This window comes from Alexandromys fortis, unplaced genomic scaffold (assembly GCF_014885135.2).
Source record: "Alexandromys fortis isolate MF-2015 unplaced genomic scaffold, M_Fortis_MF-2015_v1.1 scaffold_123, whole genome shotgun sequence".
In the NCBI taxonomy this organism is placed as follows: domain Eukaryota; kingdom Metazoa; phylum Chordata; class Mammalia; order Rodentia; family Cricetidae; genus Alexandromys; species Alexandromys fortis.
The window spans coordinates 993393-1012009 of record NW_026068003.1 but is presented as its reverse complement, the minus strand read 5'-3'; the positions used below and the strand labels follow the sequence as shown (position 1 = coordinate 1012009).

General features: G+C 48.7%; 2 protein-coding genes across 5 annotated transcripts in view; both read right to left on the bottom strand.

Annotated features, from left to right (window-relative positions):
• Positions 1–22: 22 nt before the first annotated feature.
• LOC126513043 (protein ATP6V1FNB) lies at positions 23–6620 on the bottom strand. Its single transcript, XM_050161186.1, has 2 exons — positions 6113–6620; positions 23–3945 (listed from the first exon to the last, which is right to left on the bottom strand). The coding sequence occupies exons 1-2, from the start codon at positions 6618–6620 to the stop codon at positions 3827–3829; spliced, it is 627 nt and encodes a 208-aa protein (XP_050017143.1). The 3' UTR covers positions 23–3826.
• A 5255-nt stretch (positions 6621–11875) lies between these two features.
• Flnb (filamin B) overlaps positions 11876–18617 on the bottom strand; it is a 144773-nt gene continuing 138031 nt past the window's right edge. For all 4 annotated transcript variants that reach the window (XM_050161177.1, XM_050161180.1, XM_050161178.1 and 1 more), the window contains 3 exons: positions 16632–16850; positions 14298–14501; positions 11876–13070 (listed from right to left, as the gene is read on the bottom strand). In XM_050161177.1, coding sequence (XP_050017134.1) covers positions 12883–13070; positions 14298–14501; positions 16632–16850 — 611 coding nt within the window. In that variant the 3' untranslated portion in view covers positions 11876–12882. The remainder of the gene's footprint in view (positions 13071–14297; positions 14502–16631; positions 16851–18617) is intronic.

The following is an 18617-nucleotide window of genomic DNA, read 5'->3' as shown; positions in this document are numbered from 1 at the left end:
CTCTCTAGGCTGTCATGGAAATTCATACATCTTGCCCTGCTCGTACGCGCGCACATGCGCCCGCCCGCACTCCTCATCATTGACAACCCCGAGTTCTATCAGTATTGTTCAGGATAGACTTGGCTAATGCAAGCAAACTGTGAGCCAATAGACAATTTGAAATCATCCAACGACCATAGTTTTGAAAAATAAACTAACATATTTTATAAATTTAAACCCGAGGGTCAGTGTGTGGGGGTCAAATCTAGCTGGTCCGACTCTGATTTATTTGGGTCTTTGCTGGTTTATAGGCTCACCGCCACACCAAGCGCTTTTGAGTGCTCTCTGGTCGCATTTGCCTTACAGCAGTACAGCTGAACATCTGTGTGGGTGGGGCCAGCTGACTGCCAGCCGGACAACAATCACTCTAGGCCTTCACAGGAAAACTGACTCAAACAGTCCGTCATATCAGTCTTAGAATTATTGATGGGCTTGTTCATATTCCCTACCGTACTCAATCTTCAAAAAGCAAACACAGAGACACACACACCCAGGTGCCTTTTATCCTCAGAGACTATATCAGCGTGCATAAGGCATTTTAATGTGCTCAGTGACACACCTGTGACTCACAAATACCAAATTGGAGATGCAGGCTTAGAAAAAAAATGCGTGCAAATTCCATATGGGTGTTTGCTAAATACATAGACAGCCTATCCGCCTGCCCGCCTTTCCCATCTCTCTTCTTCTATCCCCTTTCCTGTGTGCATTTCTGTGTGAATGTGTGCACACACGTGTGCATGGATCTGCACGCCTAAAGCCAAAAGAGGTGAGAGCGTCATCCTCTATCGCGTCTCATCTGTTTCTCTGAGGCAGGCTCTGTGTGAACTTAACCCCAGTGCTGCCCTGCTGGGGCTACAGGATGTTACAAAAACGCAGGAATCTAAACTCTAGTTCACACGATTACACAGCAAACATTCTTGACTGCTGAGACATTCCTCCAGTCCTCCTCCTTCCCCAACTTTCTTCTTCCATTTTGGTACAGAGTCTCAGGTATTGTAGGTGGCCTTGGGTTTGCTGTGCAAACAAGGTGGTGACTTTGGACTTCTGATCCTTCTGCTTCCACATTCAAGCGCTGTGGTTATGGGACTGTTTCATCAGGCTTCCTGTATGTGGTGCTGGGGGCCTAAGGGTTGAACCCAGGACCTTATGCAAGCCAGGCAATCAGTCTACTATCCAAGCTAAGTGTCCACCCCTCAGTCCTTTTTGGCTAGTTTTCTAGGGAGATTTTAGGCATAAAAATTAGGGATTGTTGTAATAATAGCGGCGGGCTGTGTCCCACCACCCGGCTAGCTTTACCCGAAATAATTACATGGAAACTGTATTCTTTTAAACACTGCCTGGCCCATTAGTTTCAGCCTCTTAACCCATTTCTAATAATCTGTGTAGCCCGCGAGCTGGCTTACCAGGAAAGATCTTAACCTGAGTCTGCCTGGAGTGGGAGAATCATGGCAACTCCTTGACTCAGCTTCCTTCTCCCAGCATTCTGTTCTGTTTACTCCGCCTACCTAATTTTATGTCCTATTAAAGGGCCAAAACAGTTTCTTTATTTAACCAATGAAACAACAGATAGAAAGATGACCCTCCTCCATCAAAAGTGTGATGTTGTTTAGTGACAGAATGCCAGTGACCTGCTGCAGGGAGCTTTCTCTGTGCTCCGAAGCTATTCACCTTCCTCACCACAGCCCTCCTCACTCTGTGAGTTCCAAGATATGCCCTCCTCTGTTCCAGGAGCCCAGCCAAAGCCTTGCGCTTTCAATCCAATGGCCCCAGAGAACCCAGTGAGTTACTGGTGTTTGAATAAATTCAGCAGGTGTGTTTGTCCAGCAACTCTGCCATGTCAGGCTGTTGTGTGAGTGCCAAGGCAGCCTATTCCCACCATGGTCCTTGGTCACACTGTCTGCCTTTTCCTCTCTCTCTCACTCAAGATTGTTGTCAAGATTGATGAGGGAAAACCAGGTAAGTTAGTTGTACTCAGTGTTTTATGTGGTCTGGTTGTCTGAGAGATTTCAGGGTAATGAGCAAACTAGTGAAGGCCTGGAGAATTCCCCTGGCGGTGGCTCCTGTGAGACTCGTTTGTCCAGTTCACTCTCTGTTCAGACGGAGGGGCTGCCCCCTTTTGACTAGGATGGAGAGCTCCATAATGCCCTGGGTTAAGGAAAACCCGTGAACATTTTGGTTTTTGCAAAGAGCTATGAGAGGGTTTGGGATCCCTACAGATGGATGTCTCCTAAGCAACAAGATAACTGCGATGGCAGTATGTGATGGGATTTCATGGATCACTATTTCCATGTCTGGGATTATGCCTGGGAGTGCTTTCCAAGAGAAAAGAGGAAGACCCAGTAAGATGGCTCCGATAATGGACCCTGTAAGGACTTGCTATCAGAGGGCAGGGGTAATGCCCTGAATTAGGAGTATGTTGAAGTCCTCACCGACAGTGTCTCATGCTGTCACCTGATTTAGAAACAGTAGGTGACATCATCTAGAGTGGTGTGGGCCCCAGTCCAACATGTCTGAGATCCTTATACAGCGGGGATGTGAGGACAGGTCACCCTGACCCATGTGACACTGAAGGCAGGTTAGAGCAGCACTGTGGCAAGCCGAAGAGGACAAGCCTGACCTCAAGGCATGAGAGGCATGAAGGAGGCAGGAAGGGGCTCCTCTTCCAGATCCAAGGGAGCATGGCTCCGTGGAGCCCTTGGTTATTGGACCTCCAGCCTTGAGAACGGCAACACAGTGAATTTCTGTTGTTCGAGGTCTCCTAGATTTTCATAGCCTAGGAAAACTACTACAGGAGGATACAGGGAGTTTTATATTATGGCCATGGCTCCAGGATAGCACACACTGGTTGTGGAAGAGATGGGCTAGATGTTTAGAGGTTCTTTCTCTTCATTCCTTCCCGGGTTAAGAGTGGGTATGCCGGCTGGCTTGGCTACTCATGGTTCTGGAAGCCGTGGGAAGTTCACGCGAGAGTTCCAGGTCAGCCTGAGTTCTACATAAACCCTTACCTCAGAAAAATCAAGTGAACAAAACCCCCACATATTTCCAGTGTCTTTACACTCTCTCTCTTTCTTCCCTTTCCCCTGGACACAGAGGACTCTAAAATGATTCTAATGTGTGTCATTGCCAGAGCCACCAGATGAGGGCAGTGTCTCCTCTAGATGAGTACCTAGGAAGCTGTTCACTCCACATTAGACTGGACTCTGGTGGGACAAATACATCTTCGATGAGTCTTTGAAAATGAAGGAAAAAGAAACGTATCTTTATTTGTTTAAATAGTTGGGACGTAGGGGCTGCTTGTTGCAGCACATGAAGCAGGGCATCTCTGACTGATGCAGGGGCGAGGGAAGCCACCAGAGAAGATGGCAAGTTCTTCCCCGAACTGTAGGATACACTGGGACAGAGCAACTCTCCTAAAGATCCCATCAGTCCATTGTAGAGAAATAAACACTAGGAGATCGTTGCTTTCCTTAGCATTTTGTGGGCTAAGCCAATTTCTCCACTGTCCAGTCTTGCTGATGCAACTTTGCATCTCATTGTCTTCCCCGGGAAAAGGAGCAGCATTGCTAGTGATGGCAGGGTGGGGGCAGCTTTGTAAGGAGTGGAGTTCTCTGTGTGTAGACGGGAGCCACAATATAGGCCAGCAGTACACGCCAGAGGTGTACGTCTGTGGTCCCTTCTTCACGTCACTCTCAGCCAAGGAAGTGGGGCTCAGCAGAACACGGAGCATCACCCACCTGGCTGGTCCAGATAGGGAAAAGGAGCCACCGAGGCCTTTCCCAGGCCAAGTTCACATGAGGTCATCTGTCCGCCGCGGAACATGGAAAATGCTACTTTTGATGTAAAACGACTTGGCGATGGATTGACTTCTGGCATGAGCTGGAGTACTGTAGTTTTTCATGACATCCCCTGGAACACAGCAGAGGCCCGGATGAAAAGGAGTCATCACCATCCTCCTGCTAGACTTCCCCACCTTCAGGAGGCAACTCTTCAGTCATGCAGGAGTAGCCACTGCCTCTCCATGTCCGTGGCCCCTTCCTAAGGATGCTCAGAACTCGTGTCCCGACAGCTAAAGGCTAGTGTGTGCACAGCGTGGAACGTCAAGACCTTGCTCTGGCCCCATCAGGATCTGTGTTTGCCAGCACTTAAATCATTCCAGCCGCTAACCAGCTGGGCCCTTCACCCAACTCCAAGCTCATCCACCATGCTTCACCTTCCTGCTACAGTCAGACTGTCCCACTATCCCACTGAACAGCAAGGTCTCTAGGGGCTGCCTAAGGCCAAACGAGATCCTCAGATGCCCTCCACTGCAGATCCTGCCTGTTGAACCAGTAGTAACAGTCATAATTTAATAATAACACTAATAAATATAATGCTTGTTACCGCTTTATTGTGCACTTACTATGTGTGAGGTATTAGTCAGTTGTTTTATATATACATAAGGAAATTTCTGACCGACCCAGCTGGGACCCAGATAATGTCCCGACTCTTTCCTGTGCCTTCTTTGCACCCTCTTGGATGAGCTGCACTCTCTGTTTAAAATTAGGGTAGGGGACAGCATCAGTCAGCAGAAGGTCTTTTATCTGTTCCCCAAGTGACTCCTGAATTGGGTTTGAGTTCAGGCTGGGATATCAGAGGTTTATGAAATGTTCTAGAGATTCTGGGAGGAGCTTTGCGCTTAAGCAGACGACGGTCTGCCTTCTGGCTACAATCCAACATGACCCTCACAGTCAGCGAACATTCAGAAGCAGGCTACCAGCATGGCTACTGACATTCTCGAGTCTGGGTTGCTAGATAAAGCATAGACTACCCATTCACATTTGGATTGCAGAGAGTTATGAATAATCTTTAGAGTATGGTCATACCATATTTACTGTACACTCACACAAAAAGTTATTTGTTACCTAGAATTCAAATGAGCCTTTGTATCCTGTGTGCGTATTTGCAAAATCTACCAACACAGCGTGTTTGCAGGCAGTGAGCGTGGGCCTGTGAGGCAGAGCAGGAGAGGAGGTGCTGGCCACTTCACTGAGATGCTCTCTGTGAGTTCAGGCCAGCAGGTCCTTTTTGGAAGAACACTATGCAAAGTCGCTACCCAGGACAAGACTCTATAGGGGGCCTTCTTGTTTTCTGTCTGCCAGAATAGTCCCCCAGTCCTGCTCCTCATATCCTGAGTTATCTCTTATTCTCACAGCTTTGATGGTCAGTGTGGTTCACAGACAGGCAGCATCAGCAGCATCTGGGAGCTAGTTAGATGTGCAGAAACAGGCCGAGGTTCAGTGTGGAGCACTTGCTTAGGATGTGTACAATGGCCTGTATCCCATCCCCAACTTTCGACAACTGACTCCTATGCCCTGTAAGGACCAAACAAAACCAAACCAAAACCTCACAATATGGCTGCTGCCTGCGCCTACAGTCTATATCTACTTCTTGTCTGCCTTTCATGGAGTCAGAGATTATGTTTGTTTTGCTCTCTGGTTCATGCCTAGGGACTTCTGCCTTAGCAGCTTCTGTAGACTCACCAAGCTGCAGAAGCACCAAGTGGGCTCAGTGAGTCTGCCTAGAAGGCCCTGGGAAGGTTTCCTAGCAGAGATAGCATGTAGTGAAGCCTGGTAAAGGAAGGGGAGGTGGGGCAGTGGTGGCGCATGCCTTTAATCCAAGCACTTGGGAGGCAGAGGCGGGCAGATCTCTGTGTTCGAGTCCAGCCTGGTCTACAAGAGCTAGTTCCAGGACAGGCTCCAAAGCCACAGAGAAACCCTGTCTCAAAAACAAAAACAAAATAAACAAACAAACAAAAATAAAAGAAGGAGGAGGAGAAGGAGGAAGAGGAGGAAGAAGAAGAAGAAGAAGAAGAAGAAGAAGAAGAAGAAGAAGAAGAAGAAGAAGAAGAAGAAGAAGAAGAAGAAGAAGAAGAAGAAGAACGGGAGGTAGGGTGTGTTCTAGGGAACAAGCCAGAAACCATGTGCAAATAGGAGGTCTCCTGGTCCACTTGTAGGGTGGTGAGCTCATTTGGTTCTTTGTGTCAGGAGCGAGATGATGAAGAGTGAGGTTGGGGAGGAAGAGTGCATGGTCTTACCCACATGCCAGCCATACTCCCAGGAAGACACCATCGGGTACTTGTACTTCTTCTCTGGTATCAGGCGATTCCGCTCCTTGAGGTACAGGGTCCGGCCCTGGCCATCATGGGAGATGCCTTGGAAGAGCAGCTTCAGGGTGGCTGGGGTGGGGTGCCTCATTTCCAAGTCCTCTGGCCTGCCTTGGGCTGCTGAGTATCGAGGAAATCCCCTGGGCTGCCTCACTCTGTCTCCCTGGACACCTCCTGTTTTGAACAGCTGGTCCTGGACCCCCTTGGTCTCTGGCCATCTCGCCTGTACCTCTTTTCTGACAGGGAAGCCAGTGGCAGGCACTGGGCCTGCTTTCAAGACTGACCCACAGGGTGCCTGCCAGGCCTGTTTCCTGGTTCTGGACCCCTCTTTCAGGTACTTGTGACCATAGCGGATATTCCAGGTGGCCCGAGCAACCATCTCCTTCTTTATTCGCTCTCCCCAAGCGCCCTGGTTTGAGGAGTCGAACATCTCCCTCATGCTATGGAGCCCAGAGGTGGGAAGGAAGATTCTTCTTCTTGAAGCTCATCTGTGTTTGGATGGATGGTGTCTGTCTCCAAGGAAACATGTAGCCAATGAGAGTCAAGTTGCCAGGGCTGCTTAGACAGCCCTGCTATACAGGACAGGGTGGGATCCTGAGGGGACTAGCGTCACCTACTGCTAAGCCAGGCCAGGTCAAGTTGAAAGAGAAAGCAGACCACGGTCCAATAAGATGGCTCCGTGGGTAAGGGTTCTGTCATGTAAGCCCAGTCAATGGCCTGAGTTCCGTCCTGGAACTCAGGGCAGAGGGAGAGAACTGGCTCCCAAAAGCTGTCCTCTGACTCCTTCAGGCGTCTCCTCACACACGTCACAGGACACACACACATGCACACATACATACACACACATACACACACATGCATGCACGCACATACACAAGCACACTTAGTTTTTTTAAAAAAAGATTTGTTTGTTTGTTTATTATGTATACAACATTCTGCCTCCATGTATGCCCACACACCAGAAGAGGGTGCCAGATCTCATTACAGATGGTTGTGAGCCACCATGTGATTGCTGGGAATTGAACTCACGACCTCTGGAAGAGCAGCCAGTGCTCTTAACCACTGAGCCATGTCTTCAGCCCGCACACTTAGTTTTTAATAATAAATTTAAAAAAAGAAAGCAGAGCCTGGACCCATGACCCTTCCGGGGTGACAAGTGGCAGGTGGGGGTGTCCCATTCTTTACCAGGGAATCATATGCCAAGTATTCCCAGGGGACACACAGGAGTCATGCCTTCTTCCACACAATGGACCCTGAGGTGACCTGCTATATACCAGGCACCCAGATGAACTAACGGAAGGTCCATCCCCTACCGTCTTGAAGCTTGGGTATGTGGCTAAGGGGAGTGTCGTGGCAGTTCTGTAGTCTCACCCATCAGAGGCTCAGCCCTGCCACCTGCTAGCTAGTAGCCCGCCTATCTGTGCATATGACGACGGTGGGAGCAGACTTTAGTATGAGAAGAGTGTCTCGCGGTGTATAAAGCCCTCGGGCAGATTCTGATTTGTGGGGCAATCTCCATTAATGCCAGCTGGGATGTACTATGTACCTGCCTGACCGGGCACTATGCTGTGCTCTGAGGCCTTCAGCCATCTCCTTATTCACGACCAGACCACTGCTGTTTCACAAAGGCCCCAGACTGGGCCCTTTGCTTCTTTAGCACACTGCTTACAGGTGTCCAATCAGATGTGGAAAATGGGGGGGGGTGTCCAGTGACATTAAATGCTTGCGCTGGGACAGGATCCTGTATCTGTCAGACTTTCAGGGCTGTGACCAGAATATATAAGAAAAACTTAAAAAAAAAAAAAAAAAGAAAAGAAAGAAAAAAGAAAAAGAAAAACCTAGAAGGCAAAAACCAATTTGTTGTGCCTCAGTTTGGCCTGGTCTACAGGCATTTAGCCCATGTGCTTGGGCAGATACTCTACCTCCTTCTGAGGGCTTTGGGTGACTTCTTGGCTCTTAGGTCAGGCTGCAAACCCTGATTGTTCTACTAGCTGCCCGGAATTGCATCTGAACAGAAGTCCCATGCCTTCCTGGCTGTGCCTGACAGAGCACTGACGTCCATCTCCAACGTATTTTCCCATTTTACAGATGTGGGCACTGAGGTTCAGAGGCCATTCCCTGGGGTGTCTTGGCTGGTTGGCTGCAGGGCTGGGACTGTTTAACTTGAACCCTTTGCCGAGGACTTCACAAGTTCCCACTGATGATGCCAGACCCAGCCCTCAGCAGGCTCTGCCTCCACAGCCCCATAGCTTCTCCTAAGCCCCACACGAGGTAAGTGTTATGTTAGGGCGAGTGGCTTGGGAGAAGTCAGGACAGAGCAGGATGTGACTCTCCTAGCCTGGGCTTAGAACCATCATATTGTCTTTCCCCACAGACCAGCTTTCTCTCAAAGGGACACCCATTCCTCTCCACTTTGGGGAGCCAAGTTACTGCAACATCCTTCCAGGTGCCCTGGCTTACCCAGGTCTGTTGGGAGTAGGGGGCGGTAAATGGGCTGAGAGGAGAGGTGTTTCTCTTGGCTTAGAATATAAAGTCCCACTCTCTCCCCATTTTACAGATGAGAACACAGAGGCCACTGCCCGAGATGACTCAGCTGGCAAGCCACAGGGCTGGGACTGAAATCCAGTCCTGAAATTGTTACATGGGACACACTGCTTGCAAATCCTCACACGCTGGGTCATTGGGTTGCCCGGAGCCTCTGTCACACTGTACTCTCTGAGCACACCCTGCCCAGGTTTAGCTGGACCCAAAGAATGTGCCCCACCTCAGGGGTGACTGGGCGAGGCAAGGCATCCTGGTGCGGTAGAAGGGCGGGTGGTCAGACAGGGGAAACACGGGCAATAAAGGACCAGAAGATTCTTTGTCCTGGGGAGATAAACAAGTCCAAAGCTCAGAGTACCCTGGGATACGTGCCACAAGTCAGCCTTGTAAATTCCAGGCTCCTGGCTGCCTTGGAGAATGCCGAGGAAGAGAAAATGGGTGTGAGGGGTGGGTCCCCTAAATTCCATGTACATGAGCTGGTCCCCATGGGCTTGGGGGCCCAGACAAAGCAGAGAAGGAGCTTTTGTTTGCTACGATCCCTCCCACCATGCATTTGGCCAGATCTTTAGGGAAAGGCCAAAGAGAAAAACTGAATCCAGCTTGCTTAGAGCCTTCCCTGCCTCTACTTTTGACATTTGTAAGAAAAAATTATTAAATTTTATTAGGCGATGCCCACCTTGTTTTTTTTTTTGAGGTGGTTTGGAACTAGCCACATTAGGTTAGGCCAGCTGGTCAGGGAGCCTGGGGACCCTGCTGTCACACCTTCTGGAACAGCATGGGGGACATCTGGTGGATGCTATTATGCCCAGCCTCCTCATGTGGGTGCTGGGACGGAACTCACGTGTTCTACCATTGAGCTGTGTTATAGTCCCAACTCTCTCATTCTCCCACTTAAATACAGATTTCAGGGATTGAGCTGGGGGCACGGCTCAGAGGTAGAGCACTTGTATTAGATCTGCTCACAAATTAACAACAACAACAAAAATAATCTAAAACAAAACCCAGAAAAATCCACCTGCCCAGTGCTGGCTTTGCAAGTTGTAAGAAACAACCTGAAGGTACAGGGCTAGAACACCCATGTTTTTGATTCTGTTGATTCTTAAGGCCGAGCAATTTTCAAAGGAAATCAAATCCCCGTGTTCTGAATTGTATAACAAATGAATCAAAATGTGGCTCTCAAGGCCCCTTCTGAAGTCTGAAAACAAGGGGCCAAGGACTAATATGTATAAGTGCGCTATTAATGAACATTTGCTCCCTGAAATCACCTTGGTAAGCACTTCCCTGAGCTGCAGAGGACAATGTGGGCTCCCAGGATGGGTAGGGCAGGGTGGGTACTGACTGCAATTCCATTGGCCACTGGAGTAACTTCCTAGACTCATCAGCTTCAGCTGGGGAACAGGCAAACATCAAGTCAGGAAGGACCTGGCACCAGGCCCACCAAGTTTCAAAGTTTTCAGGGTATTGACACAAACAATAGCCTGTTTCCATAGTAACCACGCCCAGGTGCAGATAAGAGCTGCCCTCTGGTTCTAGGCACTGAGAACAACAGGTCTCCACCCTGTAGGCCCTAATGTCACAGGCAGCAACGGCAGGGTTGTACCCCTAATGTAAAACTATCATCACCCACCAGGTGCCTACAACCAGCTCACTCACACCGTGTATGAGGCGTATCACTGCCAGGAGGGGTTGTCCACACAAAGTAACAAGTAAAGAAGTGTTCCCACAGATCCTGGTGGGATCTATAGATCATGGGAACCAGCCAAAGGAGGCATGCTCAGATGGCCAGTTACAAGACAGTGTTTAGATTCTGGGACACCTTACACCAAAGTCAACGCGGTTATTGTACAAATTCTGCTTCTCCCAGCAAACCTAGTCAGGCTAGAGGGGAATAAATGGATGGTGGCATCCTTGTGCCTCTATGGCAAAGCCAGCATCACACTAGACAGGTATCTGCGTGGACTCTTCGTGGCCTTACAGAGGCTAGGAGTCTAGGACAGACTTCAAGGCACAGAGGAGAAAGGGTGCCTCTGCCTCCCCTCCCCTCTAATCTCAGAGGGAAACAAATCACTCCACTTATGCAGCCAGGTATAGCAGGAAAAACAAACACCACAACAAAAATACAACACAGAAAGCAGAGTAGGGGATGTAGTTTAGTTGGCAGAGCGCTTGTCTAACACATACAAAGTTCAGGGTTTGCTCCCGGCACAGCATACATACAAAAAGATGTTCAAATTCCTTGTTGGCTACATAGGTGTTCCAGGCTAGCCTGGAACACACAAGATCCTGTCCTGTACACATACATACCAGTAAAAATGATCCAGATTCCCTGCCTGAACCCCCACTCCCCTTATTCCCAGACTGATGGCCTTGAGGTCACCATGGGTACTGCCAAGGGCTTTTGTAGGGCTCCCTGCAACTCTTGAGCTGCTTCCCTGCAGTGTCTTGAGGCTAGTGCTCCCATTCTGGAGTCAAAAGGAATAGGCCCAAATCTGTTTCCATATGAGCTCGGTCTGTAACTGTGAGGTGTCAATTGAACCCTTGTTAGTTTTGTCATCTGTAAAATGTCAACTGACCACTGTAATGAGCAGTAGACGGAAGGCTAAGCACATCATGAGTCATCAGCAATCACTTTTCCTGGCATGGACAGGGACGAGGGAGGGGCAGATGGTGGCACTGAGTACTGTGTCTAAGGCAGTGGAGGTATGTGACGGGTTGAAAAACATTTCTGAGATCGCAGATTCATGGGTATTAGGCAAGAAGATTTCTTGAAATCCATAGTTTCTATGGCTTTTTGATACAGGGTTTCTCTAGCTCCTGAGCTTGTCCTAGAACTAGCTCTTGTAGACTAGGTTGGCTTTACACTCACAGAGACCTGCCTGCCTCTGCCAACTGAGTACTGGGATTAAAGGTGTGTGCCACCACCACCTGGCTCTACCTGGGTTTTGTATCTAGGACTCCAAAGAAGTCAAGTTGGTAACATGGCCCATGTACCCTCTTGAGTCCCCTTGACTCTCACACTGGCCCTGGCTTCTTAGGAAAAGACAGCCCTTTGCTTGCAAGAAAAGTCATGCCCACTGTCAAATCACATTGCCCGCACTGACAGGAGAGGGGAGAGGCCGATTGCAAAGATTCTAAGAATGACAGGGAGCGACATATGCAGCAAACATTTTATTTAATAAGTTATAAGATACACTTTCCAGTTGGCATTTGATTCCAGTTTGGTCTCCCTGTCTATTATGCCCGTGTCCTTCCACATCCGGCTTCAGCTGCTCCAGTTCCTGACAGGTGGCTTTTACCACCCACACCTCTCCAGCTGCCGTGTCTTGGTGCAGGATACTCGCTTTACCCCGGCCACATCCATGACAACATCCACAACACCCCTTTTTTGTTGTTAACATTTGCTCCCACCATTTGGCAGCCTGGTGATGCTTCCCACAGCCTTTAAAGAGACCTCAGGTGAGGCCACATCTTAGTGTCTTGGTCTTCAGGGCCTCTCATGGGTCATAACAGTGGTACCCACCCCTTCCAGCTTTTGCAGAGCGGCCCAGCAGTAGCTTATCAGTGGCCTCTGCGGGCAGCTGGCAGTGGCCTTGCATCTGGCTATGACTACATGTCATCAAGGCTGTTTATAAAGCAGAAGGCAGGGGCAGAATTCCAAAAATGGGGTATAGGATTGTTCTGCATGCCTCTTGCACCTGAGTTGGCTTTGGGATGAAGTCAAAGTGACCAGGGCCCGTGAGCGCAGAGATGGAATGTGATCTGGGTTAGACGTCTTATTGTCATCTAGTCTTGAGGGAATTGGGTTGTAAGGGTCTTTGGCAAGGGTCCCCTTCTGCAATGACATTCTTGTTTGGCAAATGCTTGAGTAGACCAGGAGCTTAGGGGAGCCAGTCAGTCTTGCCCTGTTCTTAGACCTTTGAACTCAAGAGTCTTGATTTGGAGTACTCTGCACTTTCTTGTACCCAGTTTGGTTTCTTATGATGTCCCACATGTCCTCAAGAGTCAAGTCTAGGGCACTAAAGGCACTTGGAATGAAGGGGGAAGGTTTGGGGGTGGGGTTTCAGGCCCACCAGCAGGCTGAGGACATTGTAAAAAAATGAATTGCAAACTAGCAACAAAAGCAACTGGAAGGATTCCTCCAGGATTGGATGCAAGCTCTTTTAAGGTACAGTGACGTGAAAGGGGCTACCAGGGATGTGTTCTTCCCCCCACTTCACAGCCAGAACGTAGTCTCCTCTCTCTTTGACAACGTATGTGACATTGTATTGTTGGTTGCCCACATGTTTCATGGAGACCTCTTCACAGGGGGTGGTGGGCCCATGGACCCCGATCAACAGCATGTTGGACCCTAGGGGAAGAGAAAGTTGTTATTGACCAATGAGTCAGGCAAATCAGAGAGAGTACGGGAGGGTTGTGACTCACAAAGGTAGAGAGGCTAGGATTCCTGGCTGAGCTGGGGTGATGACACCGTAGTCCTCTGACAGGTGGCAAAGCATCGCCATTACCAGTAGACACAGCCTGATTTGGATCCCGACACCAGCTCTGACACCCTCTACCTTGCCCCTGGCTTTGGTGACCTTAGATATGAAACATCTCTCTACCTAAGCTACAAATCAGAAAGGCCACTAACTGCCTCTTTGTGTGTGTGTGTGTGGGGGGGGAGGGTAGAGATAGGTTTTCTCTCTGTTGCCCTGCCTGTCCTGGAACTCACTCTGTAGACCAGGCTGGCCTCAAAGTCAAAGGTCCACCTGTGTGTGCCACCATGCCCAGCTTCACTAGCCGCTTTTTAAAGCTTCTGGATATCACAGAAGTGACTGAGTTGAACCCTTAGCACATAGGGCTATAGCACTGCCAGCTGTTGGGTTCTTTTGTTTTTGAAAGACCTTAAAGAAAGAATTATGATTCTCACTTGGGAAAAGAAACGGACTTCTAGGAGATTCCGTTAGCCCACCCAAGGCAAGTGGCTAGATAGCTTTATGATTGAACAAAGTGACAGCTAGATTTCCAGCCCAGGTATGCTGGGTGCCAGAGCCAGGCCTATCAAAACACAAGGAAATGTTCAGTTTTAAAGATTTATTTATTTTATGTGCATTGGTATTTTGCCTGCCTGTATGTCTGTGTGAGGGTGTGAGATCCCCTGGAACTGGAGTTATAGTCATGAGCTGTCATGTGGATGGCGGGAATTAAACCCGGGTCCTCTGGAAGAGCAGCTAGTACTCTTAATCACTGAGTCATCTCTCCAGTCCAAATCAATTTTAAGCCATGATTAAAGCAACTGGATCAGAGAAAGGGGTTAGGTGGCCAATTTAGTTTGTTCATCTGAAACGGGGACACTACCATCTTCCATTTGTCTGAAATGGGGACATTACTGTCTTCCATTATGTCTTGGTGAAAGAATCAAGAAGCGAAAGAAAGGAAAATCAGCTAAGAATATTAAGTACAGAAGGGCAGAGAAAGAAACATGATTATTTCTAAGTACGGGAGATCACAAAAGATCCTAGAGGAAACACTGAAGTAGGCGAGGAGTCTATACTACCCCCAGGGTAGCCCTTCCCAGCAGACCCATAACGCCTACCAGCTTTGCTGCAGTCCACCAGGAAAGAACTCTTCTGGCCCACGAAGGCCTTTGAGAGCCCTGCCCCTTTGGAGGTCACCTTGCTGGCATCTGAGGATGACTTGGGGATGGCACTGTAGCAGGTTTCCGTTGAGGACCTGGTCACTGACTCCACCAAGATGGATGAGGTCTCGTTGGCGGAGCCTGGGCCGACAAGACGCTGGCCTAGAGCATGGGAAAGAGGGAGGCATGAATGGTCAGACCAATGCGCGTCTATGTGGGGTGTGGTCCTGTCAGCCAGCAGCCAAGTATATCTCTTGCAAAAGCCCTAAAAAGCTCCCGCACCTCGATACAAAACAACTCCATCAGCATCTCATATCCGTATATATTATGGGGCAAGGGTTCAAATCTAGGTCCTCATGCATGTTAGGTAAGCAATCTACCACCATCCATACCCCTAATAAATTTTGGATTTTGTTGCTTTTTTTCTTTTTGACAGGCTCTCACTTAGCCACGGCTGTTCTCAAACGCCTGATCTTCCAGGAGTATACTACCATGCCTGGCCCCCAGCCCTTGCACTATCACTTTTTAAAAGACAGGGTCTTGCTAGGTAGCACAGGCTGGCCTCAAACTTACAATCTGCCTGCCTCAGCTTTCCGTGGTGGATCACAGGTATATATCACCAAGCTATGTCCTCTAGATCCTTGGGGTCTTACCCAGACAACTAGAATCTGGTTTGCTGGGCAAATGGACCAGGTTCAGCAAAGGCTGACATGGTTGAGTAATTCCTCCCTAGGCTAAAGACCCAGTAGCACTCACCTCTTGCTGTTTCTGTGGAATGCTTATATAATGCAGTATAAACGGCTGGGAGAACAGAAGTTGATTCCAAGCATGAGAGGATGGCTTTCCTTTCTGTTTTTTTTTTTTAATTCTACAATGAGCCCACGCCACTTGTGTAACAGGGAATCAGGCCGCACATGGTGGGCACCCTGAGTTTTACTGTTTGGTATTTATTTTAGTGTTTCTGGAGAAGGTAGGCGTTATAGAATCCTTTTATTTTATTATGTGGAAGGTGAAGATTAGAAACGAGGCTCCAACTAAGCCAAGTGCATGCCGCCATTCAAATGTGTAAATACGCTTTCTTTTCTGCCAGAGACAGAAAACCACCCAGCACTGTTTCTTTACTTCTTCTCTCTCCCACTCAAAGGGCATTTTCCCAAGTTGGAACATACTGGATTCAGACATATTATTTTTTTTTTAAGTTTTAAAAAAGGCTTATTGATTTAATGCGTATGTGACTGTGTGAGCTTATGTGCACCCACGCATGTACAAGTACCTATGCAGGTCAGAGGCCAGGGTTGAATTTTCTGAACTAGAGAATACAGGTGTTGTCAGCTGCTGTGGATGACGGGATTCCAGCCTAGGCCCGTCAGGGGCAATTTATGCTTGTAATCGCTGAGTCACCTCTCTAGCCCACACATCATTTCTTTTCCTTCCTTTCTTCCTTTCTTCCTCCCTCCCTCCCTCCCTCCCTTCCTTGAGTTTTAAAACAAGCTCACTGAAGAGCGTTCTTAGGAAGGCTCTCGCTTTTGATTTATCATAGGCAAAAAAACAACAACAAAAAAAAGGTTCCATTTTTCCATGCTGCATACTAAAGAACAGAGTTCCTTGCTGTTCTCTGCAGAACCCCTGGGTAATAGAGCACAGGACTGTCACTTCTGCACTGTAAGAACAAACTTAAAAAATTCTCCAAAAAGCGACAAAAATAACAGAAGATGGCATGCTTCCCTACTGCGGCCCTACTTGCTCCACAGTCCTGGGGCTGGTATTCTCGCTCTCTTTGATTTTTACCATGACAAGCTACTAGTTTCAATTTATCTGCTTTGTAAGTTCTGTCCCCTCTCTAAATTCAACAGTATTCAATACAAAAGTCCATACATTATCACAGAATTCATATGTATTTAGAGAGCCCTCAAAATCAACTCTGTTCCTGACCCTTTGAGGCAATGCTGAATTTATAGCTCTATCAAACGAAAGGAGGACTGGAAGGGCAGGGTCTGCTGAGATTCTGAGACCCTCACAGCTCTCGTGAATACTGTTCCCCAAAGTCATAGTTCTCTATCAGAGGAAGCAGTTCCTTTTTCTTCAAGGCTCATATTGATACCTGGAAGGAAAATGCTTCTGCCCCCAGTGCTCACAGAGCTGGGCAGTGGATCCACTGCCCACATACCATTTCTTCACATTCAGGATTAGCTGTGGACTCAACATAAATCACTTGCAGCTGTTACTACTGGTAACTTGACAAGACCCGCTCTGCAGGACAGAAGAACAAAACCCAAAGTGGCCCGTCATTACCTGTCACCTTGGCCTTGAATGGACTGCGTAAGATGTGGTTGGGCCCACCATATTTGACACTAATCAGGTAGTTTCCAGGGGCCATGGGAGTGTACATGACTTTGTACCCTTCTGGGGTTTCTTGGCAATCCATTTTGACCTTGGATGGGCCTTCGATGGTGACAGAGAGTGTCCCTGGGCCTGCCTGAGTGGTGTTGATGAAGAATTCTGATTGGATACCTGGGAGAGAGGAAGTGGGACATACGGACGGTTTGTAGGGAGAAGGGGAGTAACACAATGGTGACACACACACACACACACACACACACACACACACACACACACACTACTAGTTGCTTGCTGTGGCATCATGGGAAACAAGTGGCCCTGGAGCTCTGAGTTCCTGGCATAGAGAAACACAGGCTGTGGAGGTGTAGCCGCCTTGCCCAGGCTAGGTCAAAAGTGTGGCTGACATTTTGTCCTCTAGCACTGACTGCTTGGACAACACTACTGTCTCTGGAAATGTGGCTGAGAGGGAAACCCGAGTTGTCACTGTGAGGCTGAAGTGCTGTCCCAGGCAACAGAGCCTAGCTTTGCTTCTAGGGGAAACCATTTTCCTCTGGGTAGATGGGGCTGAGGAAGCCCAGTCTCTCTTCCCTTTCTGTTCATCCTAGACACTGGGCCGAATCCTGCGGCTGGTGCCTAGAGCTGTCAGCTCACTTTCTTTGCCATGAATATCAGCAGTAAGAGAAGGAACTAATATAAACAGCAATTCTACTGACTGAGCACCACACCAGACCCCAGGCCATATGCCACTCTGCAAGCCTAACACTCTATCATAGTGTTTCTTACTCCACATGGTGTTCAGGCCATGTGTAACTCAAGGTGCGTCACCAGAAAGTGATGTGCTGTATCCAAGCTTCCTGTGTAGAACTATGTGTCTAGGCCCAAGAAGTCACTATATGCTTGGGGGGAGAGGCAGATGGGAGAATGGACGGGAGACTGACACACAGAACAACTGCCACATACACCCTATTTGCAGCCTTGAGACATCTGACCTCTCAGATATCCTGTGACAAAAGAGAAGGTCAACTAATGACCCAGCTTGGGTCCCCGCTTTATCCCCTGTACCTGTCGCTTCCTTCCAGTCCAGAGGGGCAGTGGAAGCAGCAGGGGTGCCAGACACCAGCTCCTGTGCACTAGAAGCCCTTTAGGGGGCGCTCTAGTGCAACATCCTCCAGCAGCATTGTACCCCTGCCAGAGACTCAGACGCCAACCCAGCTGGGAAATATTTTGGTTTAACTACAGTTCCTGGGCCAGAGAAAGAATTATTGTTCTGGCTATCAATAAGACAAAGGAGCTGCTATGGTGTGACCCCCAAACATGAGCCAGCTGTTTCTGGAACTTTCCTGAAGCTGCTGTCCCAAAGTCTTCCTACTGTCCCACCTTGACTCTGCCTCCGAGTTAATAAGTGCATTGGAGAAGCCCCTCCCCCAGTCTCCAGCAGCTGCTGCTGAGGTTGGGGGTGGTGTGGAGAAGCAGGCCATGAGCCACAAAGGGGCATGTGTCCAGGAAGTGGCTGTAAGACGGTGAGAACAAAAGCATTGGAAGTTGAAAAGACTCGACTGTTTCAGAGAGAAGCATTAGTCAATCAAGAGCCCAAAAGGCAGTGATGAAGCAGAGAAGGGAGAACTTAGGAGTTAAAGTCAAGAACTAAGCTGAGCAGTTGTGGTGCACTCGGGAGGCAGAGGCAGGCCGGCCAGCCTGGTCTACAGAGCAATTTCCAGGACAGGCTCCAAAGTTGTACAGAGAAACCTGGTCTCGAAAAACCAAAAAGAAAACGTCAAGAACTACCAGGTGTTTACTTCCTCTAACAGATGGGGCAAGCCTATGAGGCAGCTTTGTGACCCACCTGCCACCATTTTGCCCATCCACTGCTGGGGCTTAGCAGAACGACTTAGATATGCTATCTAACCATTTTATTGCTAAGGGACTGGCCCAAGAGAT

Bases quoted from the DNA above. Each gene is read 5' to 3' on its own strand.
- LOC126513043 (XM_050161186.1), bottom strand. From the start codon at position 6,620: ATGAGGGAGATGTTCGACTCCTCAAACCAGGGCGCTTGGGGAGAGCGA. The intron at 3,946-6,112 runs GTAAGACCATGC...GCTGTGTTCCAG, and splicing joins GGAGTATGGCTGGCATGTGG to GGGATGTCATGAAAAACTAC.